The 20,271-nt window shown below is 43.4% G+C and overlaps 1 protein-coding gene across 2 annotated transcripts in view; it reads right to left on the bottom strand.

The window, feature by feature from the left end:
* dpr8 (defective proboscis extension response 8) overlaps window positions 1-20,271 on the bottom strand; it is a 64,537-nt gene that overhangs the window by 36,364 nt on the left and 7,902 nt on the right. For both annotated transcript variants that reach the window (XM_033382946.1, XM_033382947.1), the window contains exon 2: window positions 7,343-7,460. In XM_033382946.1, the coding sequence (XP_033238837.1) occupies window positions 7,343-7,391 (49 nt within the window). In that variant the 5' untranslated portion in view covers window positions 7,392-7,460. The remainder of the gene's footprint in view (window positions 1-7,342; window positions 7,461-20,271) is intronic.

Raw genomic sequence — 20,271 nt, 5'->3', positions numbered from 1 at the left:
TACTCTCTCCAATGGCCGTGTGTGTGTTTTTTTTTTATCTTCCTGTATTTGAGACTCAATTTAATGGGCATTTTTATGTTACCGCCGCGCGCCCCCCCTTTGACCTGTTGCCCCCCCTGGAGGAGGGCCTTCGAACCACTTTCTGGCTTTGCTTTAGCCCTTTTACAGGGTATGTGCCGAAATGTGAAGCAAGCTGGCAAGTGCGGGCGGATACGGTTGCGGCCATTGCTTTCAACATTTATCATATATGCCACATGCCACATGCCACATGCCACATGCTAAGTGTGCACTTAAGCGGCTCCTCAATGGTGGCGGGGCCGTGTACGATGTACCATGCCAATTTTATGGTTTTTTAAAGCAAATACCAATAATTTATTAGCATACGGGGAGTGCTACGGGCACGAAACGTGAGGTTCAACGGGTCAATGGGATTACCCACAAGAGACGGGGAGCCACCCACCACCCCCCACCCCCCACCCCACCAAAAGAATCTCTCTTTCTTTACCTTTATTTTCCATCATTCATTAGCCATGGAATTAGTCGATGAATCGAGGAAATGGTATCCCGTTTGCCACCGGGGGGAGTGCCTTGCGAAACACCGAAACGGAAGATGGATTTCCCACAGAAAAAAAAACTCCAAACCAACAAACAAGAAAAGAATACAGAGGAAGGAGAGAGTGGCAGGAAGCCTGGAAGGATGTGGGGGGGGAGGCACTCGAAGGCACTGCGAAAACCATTCCGTCATGCGTCATAAGTCCTGTTCATGCAAATAAAATTGTCAACGAGCACGAGGGGCCTTCGACGGGGCTCCTTCTTTGCGTGCCTTATCATCGGCCACAAGGACTCCTCCACTCGTTCTCCTCCTTGACATTGATGTTGATGCCAGTGTGTGCCAAAACTTTCCGGTGGCTGGTGGCGGGGGGGGCGGGGGGGCATGGGGCATGCGACTGATAGGCATTTATGTAAAAGTTAATCGCATGATATCCTGATAAAATGCACAAAAATAACGACAGGCAAAAGGGAGAGGGGGAGGGAGCGGGAGAGGGAGAGGGACCACACATATATTCGTATCTATGACGGGGGTGCAAAAAAAAAACCCCCCCCTCCCCAACTTGCCAATCTTTATGTTTGAAGAGGAAAAACTTTTTAATGCTGAGCCTTGGCCCTTGCCCTTTTGGCCTCCAAGATTAGCATTGAAGTGGCTGTTTGAGAAAGCCAACTGCCAACTGGAAAATGGCAATTGAAAGTTTGTCTTTTGATTGAAATACTATAGTAGTTCCGGAACGAAATTATAGTTTGGAAAACATCCAGGCATCACATCCGAAAGGTGGCCCAAACAACCAGCAAAGGGGTTAAGCTAATCCTCCAAAAAAAGTCCACAGATTAAGGCTGGTGCCCTTAACGGTCATTAAGGGAGTTGTAGGCCCATAAATGCCTTACAAACAGACAGAGCCTTGCATAGTATATTTTTCCATTAAAAGTTTCCTCGGATTCTTGGGTTTTCCAAAGATCCAAGATAGAAAGACCCGATAGATAATTTTTACGCCTTTTACAGCATTTTTGTATAATTTTAATTTTTTTTTTTTAAGTTTCAACTCATTAAAAGCTTTTTTAAATAATTTAAATTAAATTAAATTTAAAAATTTGCATTAATTAAAAAACAAATAAAACTGGTTCTTTTGGCAATTTTATTTTATTTTTATAAAAATAAATTGCGATTAAAAATAGGGTACAGAAAAATAAAATCAATTCAAAACGAAAAACCAACTAAAATTACATATTGACAATAAATTAAAAAATAATAACAAATCAAACAAAAAAATAATAATAAGCCAAAAAAATATTACAAAAAAATTAACATTATTTAAAGAACAACATGAATTGTTTAAAAAAAAAGGAAAAAATAAAAATTGCAGTAATTTTGTAATTGTAATAATTGTTTAAAAAAAAAAGGAAAAAATAAAAATTGTAGTAATTTTCGCAATTCTATTTTATTATTTAAAAAAAAAATTATTCAAGAACAAATAAAATTTGTAGTGATTTTCGCAATTTTTTTTATTATTTTTAATAATAAATTGTTAATACAAAATATGGCACAAAAACTTGTGAAAAATACAGAATACAATCCAAATAATAATAATAAAAAAAAATTACATATTGACAAAAAAAAAATAATAAAATAGTAATAAATCAAACAAAAAAATAGATTTTTTTTATATATTTAAAATATTAAAAAAATTAACATTATTAAAAGAACAAATAAAATTTGTAATCATTTTCACAATTTTATTTTATAATTTTTTAAAAAAATTTTATATACAAAATATCCCAATAAAAATTGAAAATATTGAAAAAAAAACCTTCAACCTGCATTCCGGGGTAATCTACCAGTCGTTCAATATTTTGCTTGCTAGCTTTAAAACGTTTCTTATGCAAATCGCACCCCCACCCCCAACCCACAGCCCCAACCCCAACACACACACTCAAATCCATAATGCTGGCGAGCAATTTGTTTCTGCCCCACATGCCCCGTGGCACATGGCTCTCTGATGCCTCCTTTTGCATAGATTTTCAATTTTAGCCTCCACACATTTCCGCTTCTGCAGTTTCCCCCCCCACCCACCACCTTTTGGCCATTTTATAATTCAGTAAGTTGGCAATTTTCTTCGCCCCCGAATTCCTTCATCCCTGGACATAATGCCTTTTCGGTTGGTCAGAAATTGAACTCATTTGCATATAAGCGTGTAATATATTGTCCCTGCCCCATGCCCCTGAACCTGCCCCATGCCCATGCCCCATGCCTGGCAGAAGGGGGTGGCGCCTGTCGCCTACTGGTCGTCCTGGCAGCCAATCAAGCCATGACATTTATCAAAAAATGAGCGGAAAAGTGGAAATCTGTAGAATAAAACTAGCCCAAGGAGTGAAGGGAAGTGGCTGCTGGCTGTCCAAATGAGTTTTGTGCCAAGTTCAGCAATTTTTACATTTTCAATTGCCTTCTTTTCATAATTTCCGTGTCATTTTTCTTGGCTTTTGGGGGGGGATCAGAAGCAGAAGCCATGGGCTCTCGGCTGGGAATGCTGGAACGATGACAAACAAAAGCAACCCAAGTTGCAACAGCATTCCAGGAGGACCTCCGCTGAAGCATTGCCTCTGCTGCTGACACAACCGCAGTCCATCGTTTCTTTGGTGGTCGTGGGTGGGGCAGGACGGGGCTGTTGGGGCTCTGAACACGCCCACAACGCATGCGCAACAAGCTAATCAAGAGTCCTGTGTATCCTGTGTGGAGTGGCCATCAAATGCAGCAGCTCCTTCGCCTCCGTTGCGCCTGCCTGATTTTCAATTTCAATTTAGACGATAAATGGGCATGGCTCGCTGGCTGAATGCCTCAGTGGCTCATCTCTCTCTCTCTATCTCTCTCTCGCTTCCTGAAATGTCAGCTCGAATCTCTCTCCCGTTCTCGTCCTCGTCATCGTCCTTGTCGTGCCTGGCATCCCCCACGCAATGATGAAGCAGCCTGCATGCATGCAAAAAACCCTCAGCCCTATCCCCAGCTCGTTTATCATGGACGCATATTGCTGACCGCAGCATCCAGCGAAATTTATGCTTAGACAGAAGCCCCCCACCGCCCCCCACCGCCCCCTCTCCTGCTCTCCTTCTGTGGCAATGGTCTGTCCCGTCCGTTCTGTTCAATCTCTGATTTCTTTCCTAGAGACGCTCTTGGGCAGTGCTGGACACTTGGGAATAGCAATGCACTTGGAATCATCCGGGGAAACCCATGGCCTTTATTTCTTGGCGAAACTTATGGAAAATGCTACGGGCAGTAGCAGAAGCTAGTGGAAATCATGGAAATTTGTTTAAAAAAAATATTACCAACAAAAATAAATTAAAAATAAAAAAATTATTTAAATTTAAAAAATATATAAATATTAAAATTTTAAAAATTTTTTTTATTATTCTTTTATATTTTTATTTATTTATAATGTTATTATCATTATCATCATGATTTATTTTATTATTTTTTTTTAATATATAATATTTTTTTTATATTTTTATTATCATTATCATCATGTGTTTCTTTATTTTTTATATATATTTTATATATATTTTATTATCATTTTTTTATATTTTTATTTTTTTATATTGTTATTATCATTATCATCATGTTTTTCATTATTTTTTTTGTAAAATTTAATATTTTTTTTTTATATTTTTATTTATAACCATTTTATTATGTTTTGATGATTAATATCATCATTATCATTATGATTTTTACTATTTGTTAATATTATTATTTTTTTAATTTTTGTATTTATATTTTTTTTTTAATTTTTATTGATTTTTTATTTAATTTTTTTTTGATGAATATTATCATCATGTTGTTAATTATTTTTTTAAACTTATAAAATAAATGAATGGTTAAAAAAAAATATGAAAACAGCTATATACATATATAATTTTTTTTTTAATATAAAATATATTAATAGCATGTTCTGAAGTTCTTTATTAAATTTTTTTTTCATTTAATTTTTTGTGCCTACAATCTTTTTTTTTTACTCTGCTGCCTATGAAGTAATTTTCCAAAAACATTTCCAGGAGACTTAGATTATTTTTCTGAAATTAAGAATTAAAAATAGTTCCTTAAAATTGCCCATACGTGACCTTTACGGAATTAAAATGAAACAGGAATCCTTGGAGCTATAGAAAATGGATATTCCATAGAATCAATCAATCAATATAGCTCTTATGGCACCTTTTTTTACATTAAAGGTAAGAAGATTCTACTATCCATAATTGTTTTCCATTAAATTCGCTTACTTTTTTATGCTTTTCCCTTTGTTTTCCTAGAAGTTCTCGTGCTGTTAGGGTATCCAAACCTTCTGTATGCCTCAAACTCGAAATGAGACTCCGTTGTGTCCATTTTTGGAAATTCTGTTTCTGTTTTTTTTTTGCTGTTCTTTTTTTCTTTTTGCATTCTGCACCGCACTGCTCCGCTGCATGTCATGTCAGCGTTGTCATTGTTGTCAGTGTCATCACAGCAGCAGCATCTGGAAACTCTGGTAGAGATCCCTACTGCTGATGCTCCTACGGCCTGCCGCTGCCTGCTGCTGTTCCTGGCGGTGGCTTTGCGGTCGTCCTCGTCCTCGTCGTCCTCGTCGTCGTTCTGCTTGTCATTAGACTTATGTCATTGTTCACCCAAGTGCGCCAGCGATGACGAGAGAACTAGGATGCTATTGTACCATATTTACTGCTCGGCTTGCAACATGTGCAACAGCAGAACCAGCCACGCCCACGCCCACGCCCACGCCAGACTCAGTCGCGGAGGGCTCTCTGTGCGATTCTGTGGCTGTGGCTGTGGCCATGGCTATGTGGATGTCGCTTTCCGTTCGCATTTTACGTGCGCGTATCTAAACTGACATTCCAATTATTCTTATCGCATCAAGGAGTGGGAGTAGGGGGGCAGGAGGCAGGAGGGCCATGCCATGCCAATGTCACCCATGCCTCATACTCGCAACGAAACGAAACGAAATGAGACCCCAACCAACCCCATTCTTGGGTTACAAATGGCATCCGAGTCTTTTTCAGGGTTCCACTAAGTCACTCATTCCGCGAGTCAGTAAGTCATTCATTCCATCAGTCTGTAAGTCATTCTATAAGTCGCTCATTCCATCATTCTGTAGGTCATTCATTCATTCGCTCGTTCGCTAAGACTCCTCCTCCATCAGTCCCCTTCAGAAAGGGACTTCATTTCATGGCATTTCTTGTGGCATCCTTCATATTTCTCTCTCTCTCTCTCTCTCTCTCTCTGTCCCTTTGGCATTATGGAACTATTTAACTCGTTGTGCCACGTTGGACAACAGCTTGGGGGCAGTGGTGGCCAACGGGAATCGGACTGATTTATGTCCACCCCTTGTCTCTTCCGCATTCTGTGACAAGGCTTATGAGAGCCCGGATGGATCTCTGTGGGAGAGACAATGTCTTTGACATTGAAAATGATGGGGGCAATTATGCCATCAAATGGACAATGACGATCCACGAGAGGGTTACTCGAAGGAAAGCTTGGTATCCCCTCTCTATAGGGGATCGGGGTCACCAAAAATTGCAGTTTTCTTTGCGCTACCAAATGAAAAGTATTATTGGGGGAAAAACCAAAGAAAACATTGGAACTCTATGTCTAGATTGTACGGCCAAGCTTTTGATAACGATTATCGGGGATCGGGGTCACCAAAAGCACTTTTTTCTTTGAAAAATTCCCTCACCCTCGCCCTTTCGGTTTTTTTTTGTATTGATTACTTTCCCCATTAAAATCAGCCTGCCCTTTGATCTCTCTTTCGGGTGGCGCCTCCCGAAACACACAGCGGCAGTGGCAGTGACAGTGGCTAAGCTTCAGACTTTAATCCGACCAAATATTTTGCCAGGGCCTTGACATTTTATTGATTGCCATTGCCAGCCGTTGAGTTGTACATTAATTTCAGCCAAAAAGCTTCTGGGGGGGTGGCAAAAACAGGAAATGGAAATGGGAACAAAAATGAAATAAATTTATTACGCAATCGAAATGGGTTCTTTCGTGTTTTGTCAATGGTGGGTAGGGCTCTCTCTCTTTCGATTTGCTCTGGGAAACTTTCGCCAACTTTCTCTGGGTAGAGCCCCTAAATTGTCTGTCTCATGCACTGGTTTTTTTTCTTTTCTGCAGAAAAAGTCATTTAAATGGTATTTACCTTCGGTGGCCCTGCTCCCCCACCCCACCCAAAGAATTATTGGAAGCCAACTTGAAGTCCGGAATGCTCTATGCATTTCAATTGCTGAATGAAATTCACATTTCACATGGAATGCACACAGACACACACACACAGACACACACACACATCCTGTAGAAAACTTTCCGACCGTGGAAGGATATCGCTTCATCGGAGAACAAGCCAGGACACCGTTTTTTTTCCATACCACCACCTCCTGCACAAACGTACTACTCAAATTCCAACAAGCATTGTGCCCCATGTCCTTCCCTGTCAACCTTCAACCTTCACCGTGAATGTGCAGGGGGGGCGTGGCGGCTATGCCTTTTTTCTGCTCAATTTGCAATTTGCAATGCGCTGAAAATGTTCTTGCAATAATCAAAGCACGCTTACGGCTTGTTATTTTAAATTTTCAGTTTATATAAAATAGAGATAGAGATGAAAAGAGATGATATAAAACAATTTCTGTACAGACTACGGGTCGCGACAGCGACAGAGACAGCGAAATTGTTTTTACGTGACGCGAATTTCGAAAGAGAATCCGGCGATGGTTTCTGGCGTACAGCTGCACTGTTCCACAAATATCCTAGAGATGAGAGAGAACTTACCTGAAAGCACCCACATTATGCCCCAATACAGGGCCCAATTCATTGACATCTTTGATCTATATAGTGCTGATATTCTTCTGCTGCAACTTCAGGAACTTAATTTTTTTTTAGTTGATGCCTGAAAGAAAACGAAGAAGGAAGAAGGATTTAATATAAGAAATGCTGGGGTTTTTAATCAGAAAACTTATAGAGGAATGGCGTAATGGGTAACTAGACCTTCCTAGAACGATCCTATAAGTACAATTTTAAGTCTTACATTTCTCCGATTAAAGGCTTTTCGTGGTACACTTTTAAAGAAGGCATGTCTGAGTCTTCGCCCTCGTCTCAGTTTTATTTCTAGACAAAAATAAGTATTTTTCGCACAAAGGTCCTTGCTTAAATTTTCTATATCATATATATATTAAAACAATTTTTTGTCAACAAAAACCAAATATTTTCCAAATTCCTCATATGTAAATGCGGCAGTCAATATATTTTTTTCGAACAAAGGTCCATGCCCACGTTTTTAATATTATATTGGTATTATTTAAAATATTTTCAAAAATTAAAAATTAAATTATTGCAACTAAATATTTGGCAATTTCCTCCCAAGATTTTATTGATATTTGCGGCAATTAATAAATCTATTTCGTACAAAGGTCCATGCTAATATTTTTATATCATATTCGAATGATTTGAAAAATGTACAAAAATTAAAATTAAATTATTAAAACAATTTTTTGTCAAAAACTAATTATTTTTCACATTTAAATTAATTTTCCAAAAAGGTCCATGCCAACATTTTTCATATCATATTCGAAATAATTGAAAAATTTTCAACAATTAAAATTTAATTTCCTTCTAAGATTTTATTGATATTTGCGGCAATCAATTTCTATAATTATTAAAAATCTTTTTAAAATATTTGAAACGGTTTCAAAAATTAAATAAAATTATGACGACGATTTTTTTAAATTTTTTCCCAATTTCCTCCTTTGATTTAGGCAAACAGTGGCAACGTTTTCTTCGAGGCACAAGTCTTCTGAGAAGCCTCTGCCGAATTTTTGATCATAAATAATTGAATCAATCCTTTTTACCCCCGATTTTCCTCTTCTTTGATTAGTTTTGGTTTTTGGTTGAATTTAATTTTAGAAGGCTTTCGGCTGCGGCTCTCTGTTATCCGATTGCAATTAAAGGCAAAAGCCAAAGAGCCATAACCATTTGGTGGCGGAAACAGCAATTCAAAAAAACAAAAAAAAAAGAGAAAGCAAAACAAACTGTCGACAAACACAACTGAAAAATGGACAAACAGAACTGCAAGCCAACAAACAAACAACAAAAAACCGCATACAAAAGTCCGGAGTCCGCAGTCCGGAGTCCGCAGTCCGGAATCCGGACTCTGGAGTTGCAACATAAAAATCCACTAAGGCAAATTGGTTTTGTTAACCAGCACAATGGACACATTAACAGGACCACAGGAGCCGAACACGGGACGGGACAGGACGTGCACAGATGTCCTGGCCACTATAGGGCTTCCCCATGGGACATCGAGGGGGTGGGGCATGCAAAAATTACAATTTTCGTTCAAAAATCAAAAAAAAAAATTACAGCGCATTGCGCGAAATTGTTTTCATGAAAATGTAGTACATTTTCCGTTGTCCGAAAAAGGTACGCCCAGGGGCGGAGGTGCAGTGTTAACAGAAAATTATGAACTCCTGGTGGATGGGGGGGTTGGGGGGGATTGGGGAGGGGCTGGGGCTGGGGTGTGGAGCATTCATTGGCAGGCAGATTTTGCACAAGTTTTTTGCTCATTACACGACTTGATTTCATTTAGTTTGAATCGGTGTGGAAAAACGAGCGGAAAAACGAGCGCTGGGAAAAGGCAAGAAGGAAAGCCCGTAAATTAGATGAGATAATAAGCCAGGGGAAGCCACTGTGTTGCCTCAAAGGATATACAGCAGCAGTAGCAGGAGCAGATCCTGTCCATCTCCAAGCCTGCATCGTTTGGCCTTCTTAATTAGGCGCAAAAAAGCAAACTGCAAAATGCAAATGAAAAGGCAGCAGCAGACCATTGCAACACCCAGTGGCAGCATCGCATCGAGGCAGGCAGGCAGGCAGACAGGCAGGCAGGCAGGCAGCATAGTTAAGGACAGAAGGAGCCACGAGCAACAGCTGTCAAAGGCAAACATTTTTGGGGTCAAATCAAATCCGAATAAAACGACAAGCACAAATGCAGCAGAAGCTCTGCAATTACCCTTAAGACCTTAATGCCACACACACACACACACAAGATAGCTTTGGACTATTTTTAGGGATTATTCTTCAAGGCAATCAATGGCTTGGATTGGATTGGTGGCTTGCGGACAGTGGATCAAGTGCTCAGCGAGCTAGGAGAGCCGTGTGCAGGGAGAGTGAGAAAAAGAGAGAGAGAGAGACGCACAGGCGGAGAGCGTCGGCATCAGACCGATCTCAAAGCGCTCGCGGAACGAATCGTGTGACGTTCGTACGAGCGGTAACAGTGCGCTGTAACAGTGCGGTGGAACAGAGCAATCTAACAGTGCGCTTTAACAGAACGCAGTAGCGGAGCAATCTAACAGAGCGCTCTAACCAAGCGCCGTAACAGTGCGCTTTAAAAATGCGCTTTAACAGTGCGCTGTAGCAGTAGCAGTTTTCTGTAACAGAGCGCTCGAACAGAACGATCTAACAGTGCGCCGTAGCAGTGCTCTTTAAAAGTGCGCTTTAACAGTGCGCCGTAGCAGTGCTCTTTAAAAGTGCGCTTTAACAGTGCGCCGAAGCAGTGCTCTTTAAAAGTGCGCTTTAACAGTGCTCTGTAACAGTTCGCTCTAACGTTTCGCTCTTACAGCTGGCTGTAGCACTGCTTTGTCACCTGTCTGTTAACAGTAAGCGGTGGCCGGTAACGTTAACAGCCTGTTAACCTGGAGTGTTAGCAGCGCTGTGGCTCTGTTCGTCCCGTTCCCGTCCTTGGAAGCCCTTCTCCCATAATTCAATCAACTTTAAACCCAATTTATGGCCGATCGAAGTGGCCTAAACCCCCCCCCCCCCCCCACACCCCCCGCTCAGGCCTGTCAGCGGTATGTTTTTCAAATGCCCAATGCCCGAAGGTCGAATCAGCGAGGGTTGCTTCCATTTAATCAAAGCTAATTGAGTGCGTTTTTCTTTGTTTCTTCTTTTTTTTTTGTGGGCCAATTGGCGTTAACTTTACTACCGCTTTGACAGCAGGGGTGGCAGTGGTGGCAGGGGTGGCAGGGGTGACCACAAAAATGTTGCACGCGAATCTACCTAAAAGTGTTCTCTGTGTATTTGCCGCATTTCCCCCGCTGAATGGAAAACTTTTCAACATTTACGCTTCGTTGCCTTTCACTTTCACTTTTCCCGTTCGTTTCTTTTTGTTTTTTTGTATTTTTTTTCTTTTTTTTTGTGGGTGAGAACATTGAAATTAGATTAAAATGTTCAGGCGTAAACAAAATGGCTGCCATTTGGGGCAGCAGGGCGGATGTGGAATCAATTCGAATTTCATTAAAACAATATCCAGCGGTGCTCCACTTGAAGGGAATACCCTAACCGACGGAGGGTTGCTGTGGGGGGGCCAAAGCCCCACTGGAATCCCTGGAAGGCTTGCCCTTGGAGCACCCAATAATATGGTCAGGATTTGGCTTCCCTTTTTTTATTTTTTAAACATTTTTTTTCATACAAATTACAGGGTATTTGCCGGGTTCGCCCGTCGCCGCGTGGGGGTTTATCGTGGGGGTGGGGGGTGGCGGAGGGGGTGTGGCAACGCTGTCAAATAATTGTGCGAGTACTTTGTTTTTGAATGGCAAATGAATAATCTACGAGTATGCTTTGACTTTGACAGCTCTTCGACCTTGGCGGAGTCCTTGCTGCAGGGGCAGGACACAGAGCCACTAATTATGCTCGAAAGCGTGTGAATGAACTCTGTACAACCCCCCCCCTGGAGGGGTGGAGGGGGGGGTACCCTCTCTGGGTCGTCGGGTCCTTCATTTATCATGCGATTCCCAGGGGAGTGCTCAGAGGCAATGAAATTAAAAGCCTGAATTGTTATTCGGTTGCTCTCCCCCTCTCTCCGCCCTCTCCACCCCCCTCTCCTCCCCCCCTCTCCTCTCTCTCCCCTCTCTGTAGTTCCGCCTGCACTCCTGAATCTCCTGCATTGATTGGCATCCTGCGGCTTTCGTGTGAATTATTTTCCATTAGAAAAAAGGCCACAAAATTTGAGTTATTTTTTATATGGAATGTGGCATGCAGCAGGGGCAGAGGCAGGGCCAGAAAACCACCTAAATATTGAGTTACATCCTTAAAAGTGAGTTTTCCTAACGGAACCCCCTCCTGCGGGGGGGGAGGGGGCGAAAAGGGATATTAAGAAAACATTAAAATCACATTTTTAATACATTACAAAAGGAGGTGGAGGTGGAGGTGGAGGTGTTGCCCCAACGCGTGGCACGTGCCGCAAAATCCCTTCTTGAGATACACATTTTTTTTTTGGCAATCGAACAAATCAATCTTGCCACATGCAACACAGGCACAACGTTTCCGACGTTGCAGAAACTTAATTGAAATCAATACAAAATGCAATTTAATTCGCTTGAAAAATAAGAAAAAGAAAACAAAAAAAAAGAAAACATGGCCACCACATGCATTGGCATACTTTGAGGCGCCACCAGTTTATGATTATACCGCCAGCGGCAGCGGCAGCACTTGAGGAAGTTGTAAAGTGGGTTACAGAGAAAAGCAAGGCCAAAAGAAAAGCAAAAGAAAATTGAGAGGGAAAAACTACACAGCCAACTATGTGGCAGAGCGGGGACTAGGCGACTCGAACGGTTGCATGCCCCTTCTTGTGGGGCAGGGGCTGCCCCACCCTTTTTTGGGCGGGGATTTGAGGACCCAACGATTTCCCCTGGAAAATTGCGAGTGCGGGCATGCCCCCCCCGCCCCAAGGACTTTTCCAGGGTATGATAGAGCCACAAAACATTTTATTGCATCGAGTGGGGGGAGGGGAGTCCCCCGTCCCCTTCCCCGTCTCCGTCCCCGTCTCCGTCCCCTTCCCTGTCCCCTTCCCTGTCCCCCTCCCTCTGCTTCCATCCTTCGATTTCTCTGGCTCAAAGCAAGTCTTTCTTCTTCCCTTCAAAGATGTATCTGTGTATCTATGTATCTGTGCATCTGTGTATCTGTGTATCTGTGTATCTGTGCATCTGTGTGCTGGTGCTGTCGTATGTAAGTCAAGTGCTTCCATCGTTAAGCTGAATTTGATTGTTTCTCTGGTGTTCGTGTGGCGAAATCAACTTTTGAGCTACCCCCCCACCACACACCACCCCCCAAAAAACAAGGTGGTGGAGGAGTTGTAGGTGTTGCAACATGCACCCTTCATTCCGGTGTTTCTGTTGTTTCTTCCGCATTTGGTCAATGCTCGGAAAAAAGGAAAATGGGGGAGGGGAAAAGCACACACAGCAACGCCTTTTGTGTGTCGAAGTTCTCCCTCTCCCTCTCTGTGGCAGGCTATGGGTGCGGCATGGGGCATGCCACTGACAGTTTCAGTTTATTATGTCACTGGAGGGGCGACAGGGGAGTGCGGGAGAGTGGGGTGGCGTGGGAGGGGCGTGTGAAAAGTGTTTAGCTGTCGTCTAAAAAAAGACACCATCACCACTCCCACTCCCAATCGCTCACTTTGCGGTTAAGCAGAGAATACCCTGGAATTTCCTTTAGCCAACCGACCAGCCCCCCCCCCCCCCCCCCCCCCCCCCCCCTTGCTGCAGGACCTCTGAATGGTCCCACAATTGCGAAACGAAACGAAACGAGGAAAACGCATTTTATGGCATTCAAATCGTAATGATTTTGCGCTTTTCTCATTTTCTTCTACTCACACCCCCCACCACCCCCTCCCCGCACTCCACAAGCAGGAACAATTTGCCACCGCATGCGGCCGCAAAATTGCACTCGCTCTGCATGTGTGTGTGTGTGTGTGTGTGTGCATGTCATTGGATTTTCATTTAGAACGCGAGCTTGGGGAAAATCTCAACCGACAGTCACCCCCCCCTCCCCACCCCCCCCTGACCCACGCCCCATCATTGTGTTCTCCATTCGGACAGATAGAGGCCAAGCAGAGGCATGCCACAAGCGGAGGAGCCGGAGCCGGAGCATCAGCTTCAGAGATAGGTGGAGAGAGCGACTGAAGGAGAGACCAAGAGGGGAGGTGAGTCCTGTCTGTCGGAGGCACCGCCACCAGACCGCTGCTGACCAGATCTCATCCCTGTTCGCACTTGCCTCCGTGTTATCCATATCCAATTAAAATGTTTAGGGCCCGTGTGGGGAAACCAGGGGAGGGGGTGGGCGGTGTGGGGGGGGCAATGATGTACCAGGGAATGCAGCACAGCCCCAGAGAATGGCTGCAGCCGAAGACCCAAAGAATGTCCCAAGAGAAATGGCCGAAAAGAATGTCCCACAGGATGCTCCAGAGTCCGAGAATGCCAGAGAATGACCCAGAGAGTGACCTAAAGAGTGACTCAAAGAATGGCCAAAGAGTGACTAGAGAATGGCCAAAAGAATGCCCTAAAGAGTGACCCAAAGAGTGACCCGAAGAGAGACCAAAGAATGACCCAAGGAATGAACAAAGAATAACCCAAAGAATTACCAAACAGTGACCAGAGAATGGCCCAAAGAATGAGCCAAAGAGTCACCAAAGAATGTCCCAAAGAGTGACCCAAAGAGTGACCGGAAGAGAGACCAAAGAATGACCCAAAGAATGACCAAAGAATGGCCAAAGAGTGACCAAAGAATGACCAAAGAATAAGCCAACGAATGACTCGAAGAAGGACCCAAAGAATGACCAAAGAATGACCCAAAGATTGACCCAAAGAATGGCCAACGAGTGACCCAAAGAGTAACCAAAGAATGACCGCAAGAATGGTCAAGAAATGACCCCCAGAATGACCCAAAGAATGCCTCAAAGAATGCCTCAAAGAATGCCTCAAAGAATGCCTCAAAGAATGCCTCGAAGAATGATCCAAAGAATGACCCAACGAAATAATTTTTTGGGATTTTCCTCAGGCATTTCCTTTAGGGAATCTCCTTTGAATATCGATGTTGTTGTTCCCCCAAGAATGCCCCAAAGAAAGAACCCCAAAAAACCCTGAACGACAATGCAAAAAAAGAATACAAATACTGGACGATACACCGTACCTTGGTTGATTCTCCCGCTGAGTATTTCAATTCATTCGGCAGCTCATAAAAAGGGTTCGAAAAAAGAAACAACAAACGAAACGATAGAAATGCAATTAAAAACCATTTTGTTCTCGCAAATATTCGACAGCTGCTGGAACGCAATATGCAAATAATCAAACAAATACCAAAACAATGCAGAAGAATGCAATAAACGTGTCGCACGTGGCGTATGTGCAATTATTACGTATACGCACCACTTGACAGCCCCCAAAGGGGGAGAGAGAGCGAGAGAGAGAGAGTGCTGCACCACCATTTGACAGCTGCAAGTGTGGTGGTCGTATTGATTTGAATCTCCCAAAAAAGAAGTTGGAATTTCAGGCATTTTCTTTGCGCCAATTACCCGAGGAAACTGCTGCGAATGAGGTCTCCATTACAGTCAGCTGCTGTCGCCTGTGGAGCATCAAATATTTGCGCATGCCAGTGAAATATCTCAAAGGATTCTTGGGCGAGGGGTGAGGGTGGGGGATTCCGTGTGGCATCCTACAAATCCAAAGCATGTGCGGTGGAGTCGCTGGAGGGCATCGGCTTTAATCAAACAATTGTCTGCTTTTGGAGAAGTTACACTCAAAACTTTCACTGTGCTCGTTTGTTGTCGTGGTGTTAATCGATAAATATCGATAGTTTCAAACATTTTCGACTGTTATCGCTTTGAGTTCCAAAAAGTGGAGCAATGCTCCTTGAATAATCGTTAATTCGATTTTTGTATCATTTTCGATTGATTTTAATCGATTTTTCGATAGTCCGCGCAGCCGAGGTCCAGCCTGGAGACTCCGATGACGATTGTCGCCCAGAAAAGTGCCCCAGAATGTGCGGCACAGTGCAAACTTCTAATTCTAGTCCTCGCGGAATGGCTTCGAGTCGATAAACCTGCCTTAAGTCGATATTTTTGGTGGAAATATCGATACCCCTCTCGTGCCACATGGCCTGCCCTCTACTCCGTTTGATTTTGGATATTTTTCCAGCGTTGATTGAATAAATTTCATGGAAATAATTTGAATCGATTTGACTTTCAACGAAAGAAACACAGCCCCAAAGTATTGTCTTAGCTCTCGCTCCACCTCTCCATCTCTCTGAGGGTCCTTTCTCCTTTCTAAGGAGTCATTTGCATATGCACACACACACACTTGGATATGCGGCGTGTATCTGTGGCATATAAAGTGGCATTTTTGCAAATGATGAAACCCAGGACTTAATGTGGGGTGAAAAACAACAGCAAAATCAAGGGAAATGGCAATGCGGAGGACTCGCACGAGGACTCTCGTATCAGAGGCAAGAACAAAGCCTTTTTGTGAGCCACAATAAACTATCTTTTATTGCCGGTGGTCCCCCATGGAGAGGGAGAGAGTGAGAGAGAGAGAGAGGGGCAGATGTAGGAAAAGGTGCTGTCCTCTGGTGTCCTGTGCTCCACTGTCCGCTTGTCCTTACTTTCTCTGTTATATATATATGTATTTTCTTTTTTTTTTGCTCTCTCCCTCGCCCTCTCCCTCTCTACGCCGCTCGCTCTTTTTCTCCGAGTCTCTGAGTCGCTCTTTTGCTGCGTTGTCGACCGCATAAAAGTTTTTCAATTAAGTGCCATGCCCTACTTTGGACTTTTTGCTGAAGCCAAGCCCCCCCATACCCCACTTTAGTGTGCCCCTACTGGCAGGGGCAGGGGCGGGGGCAGGGGCGGGGGCAGGGAGGGGGAGACATATGTACATACGCGGCATTGCCGCATGCATAATGCGAATGTTAAAAGCGTTGCCCCAGCATCGTCGTTACCGGTTACCGCCTGCTGCCGCTCCGCTCCCCTCCCCTCCCCCCACACCGCCTACCCCTCCGCGTTACCGTTACGCTGCGACGCTGCGTAAGTGGAACGCACGTACGTACGTGTGTGTGTGTGTGTGTGTGTGTGTGTGTACGTTTTCCCATTGGCATTTCAGCCTCAACAAAACTCTGGGGCAGAGGCTTTTGGTTAGATTCTGTGGCCACAAAAGCCAAGTTATCGATATTACAGACAAAAATCAATACAAAAATCGATATATATCGATAAATAGTAACATAGGAATTGAATTTGTTCATTCAAAAGGCAAATTGTCTAAAGATATCGATATCAAGTGAAATAAAGTAATCGATTTAAATATCGATTAATTCAAATATGATAGTATTGCGAATACGATGATTCGAGTGGAACAATTCTGTAAATATCGTTGATATGATAGATAATCGCTTAAAAAGCCGATTAATAGTCCGATGAAAATCGAATATAATGTTAAGAAATCGATATTTACCACCGATAACCGATTATTTGTATATATATATTCAAGAAAAGTATCTGGCAACAATCGATAACAAAATAAAGTAATCGATGTATATATCGATTAATAATAATATGATAGTATGGCGGATACGATGATAAGAGTGGAAGAAGTCTGTAAAAATATCGTTATTAGGATACATGATCGTTTAAAAAGACGATTAATAGTCGGAGAAGAATCGAATGTGATGAAGAAAATGTAAAGAAATCTATATTTATCACCGATAACCGATTATTTTGATATATATTCAAGGAAAGTATCTGCAACCATTGGGCAAATATCGATATTAGGATAGATAATCGTTTAAAAAGACGATTAATAGTCCGATGAAAATCGAATATAAAGAATAAATTGTTAACCTATCGATATTTATCTCCGAGAACCGATTAATAAGACATATATTCGATGAAAGTATCTACAACCATCTAAATCTTACTAAAAGTATCGATACAAAATATAAGTATCGATAAAACTATCAATATTAAACATCAGAATCGATGAAAATATCGATAACAGGTCTGGTGCAGGCCATATTTTCAGTTTCGAGTGCCCCCTGGAGGGTATGCCACTCTCGTCACTTGTTCCTCTCTCCCCCTCCCCCTCCCCCTCCCTCACTCTCAGCGCCTTTGTGTCGCCAAAAAAAAATATGTGCAACTTGGGTTTTAATATGCATCAAGTGGGAGCAACTAAGGGGCAAGCGATTTCTGCACGAGAGAGAAGGAGAAGCAGGTAGAGAAAGAAGGAGAGCCAACTATAGAGATGGTGTGGTTAAAAAAGCCAGAAAGAAGGACAGGTAGATGGGTAGAATTTAGGCGAGGCTTCAATGGAAGTACGTGACATACGCACACGGATGCAGGGATACACAGATACACGGATACACAGATACACAGATACACATGCAATCATTCATTCAGAAATATTTTAATGAAGTGGAAAACTGTTTCTCGTCACGAAATTAGTGTGGGAATCTTGTCTTTTGGAGAGGAGAGGTTGGAGGTTGGAGAGGTTGAGACTTGGATCCAAGATCTGTATCTGGAGCATGGATGTATCTGTTGGATAGTTGACAATCGACTGGCATCCTATGGCTGCTACTACTCCTAAAAGTTTGCTACTTCTTCCACTCTCCTGCTCCTCCTTCTATGACTCTTTCCCTTGCCTTGTCTCCTCCTCCTCCTGGACCTCCTTCTGCACCTCCTGGACCTCCTCCTCCTGCACTTCCTCCTCCTTCTGCTCCTCGACTCCACCTCCTTCGACTTCTGTCTTTGGTGTTCTCTGTGTTGTATTTAATTTTGTGCCGAAATATGCTTGAACTTCAATCAGCAAACACGCATTTTGTGGCCTAATCTGGCCTTCTCTCTGGCGACTCCAAACTCTGCAGGCAGTTAAACAAGGGACGCGACCACACAATCAACTTCAATAACATAGATACACACACACACACACACAGCTGGCGGTTGGGCAAGGGTGGTAGAGGCGTGGCCGCCTGCTGGCATGTTAATATTAGTTACGGCGGGAGGCCACAAAAGCACATAAACTTGGGAAAACACACGACAGAGGCAGAGAGCAAATGGGGTGAACCCAAATGGGTTGAAGGATGAAGCAAGGGAAGAAAGTATCGCCACTTTAAGGCCGATATTTATCGATAGTTTAGGGCAGAATTGAATTTTCAGCTGCAACTCCTTCCGTGGCAAACTGTTGCCTGTTAGCCAACATTTGCGTGTCCTTGAGTCCCCCCCCCCCCCACACGAGGCCATAAAGCATCTTCCTGCCGGGGGGGGTGCGGGGGTTGCGGGGGATGCTGCCACAGCAGCACTTGGCGCGCTAACCGAAATCCATTCAGCAAACTAAAACCGAAACCAATTTGAAGTGAAAACCTCAATTCAGAAAACACACACACACAGAGACAGAGACAGAGCCCGCAGCCTCTGGCGTACCCTCATCCGTACATGCCACACATGCCGCATCCTTACACCGCCATTGATTATAATACGCCTCTCTTTGGGCTGTCTTATATGCAAATTTGATTTAAACCCCGCACAAAAGTGGAATAATAAATACAAATTCTCGATCTATCGCGAGGAGAAGTGTTGCATGCACCGAAAGGGAAAGGGAGCGGGCAAGGGGCATCAAACAGTCGAGCATCCATTCGGTTCCTGGCGAACCTTATTCATGTTTCATTTTGTGTTTTTTTTTGTTTAGAAATTTGATTTTCATAAGCTGACTCACGTGCCTGCATCAAACGGCTTATGGGTGGGTGGCAAGGGGGCAAGGGGCAAGTGGTTTGTGTCGATTTTTGGTTTACCAAACGCCACGGCACGCACGCCTGCTTGCCAGCTTGCCTGCTCGCGAGATTGAGCTCTGGATTTGAGGATACACCCGACAGGAGGCAGGGAGCAGGGGGAGCGGGGGGAGCGGGGGGAGGGTGTCGGGGTGTCGGGTGATGCCACGCATGAATTAAGCCAAAGATATGTTTGACAGGCAATATTTCTCGCAAACACCACACACACCTACGGCACGTAGTGCATTTGCAAGGGGGCCCTGCCGGGGAGAGGATGTAACAAATATGAAAGGATATTCCCGGGGCTTAGACGACTACTAGATGCCCTAACGCGAGCGGGAGTGGCTATTGCTGGACAGGGAGGAGGTCGTTGAGAACCTTTTAAGGGAAAAAACCACCTCTTGACCGTCCCAGCAGGCGCTTTTCCAGGGTATGGCGGGGGGCAGAGAGGAGCGGGCTTATCGAGAGAGATGTGGATCGTCCCAACTTTGAAGCATCGCGATCTACGCCCATTTCGAGCCACATCTATCTCTAACTTTGAAGAGTCTCGATCCACAACCATTTCGATCCACATCCATTTCGATCCACTTTCATCTCTATCCATCCATCTAAAACTTTGCATAGCATCGATCCACATCCTTCTCTAACTTTGAAGCATTGGAAGATCCACATCCATCTCTATCCACCCATCTATCCATCGCGATCCACATCCATTTCGACTCAAATTCATCTCTAACTTTAAAGCACATCCATTTCAATCCACAACCATTTCGATCCACATTTATCTCTTTCCATCCATTTCTAACTTTGAAAAGTCTCGATCCACATCCATTTCGATCCACAATCGTTCCAAATCCACCTCTTACTTTGAAGCATCTCGATCCAAAACCATTTTGCCCCCACAACAGTGTCCCACAGAGCTTTTCTGCTCCTAAAATTCCTATACCTATCCCGAAATCCTAAAATTCTGTGTATCCCAGACAATCCAGCGAGTGCAAGTACAGGGTATTCGAAAATTATGCAGCTGGCTTTTATGGGGCGGGCCATGAAACAGCAAACAGCAAACAGGAAACAGGAATGCTTTTAGTGCCAGCCAAAGGGTGGGGGGGGAGGCGGAATAAAGAAAG

The sequence above is a fragment of the Drosophila pseudoobscura genome, chromosome X, assembly GCF_009870125.1.
Source record: "Drosophila pseudoobscura strain MV-25-SWS-2005 chromosome X, UCI_Dpse_MV25, whole genome shotgun sequence".
NCBI classification, from domain to species: Eukaryota; Metazoa; Arthropoda; class Insecta; order Diptera; family Drosophilidae; genus Drosophila; species Drosophila pseudoobscura.
This window is presented reverse-complemented; position numbering and strand designations above follow the sequence as displayed.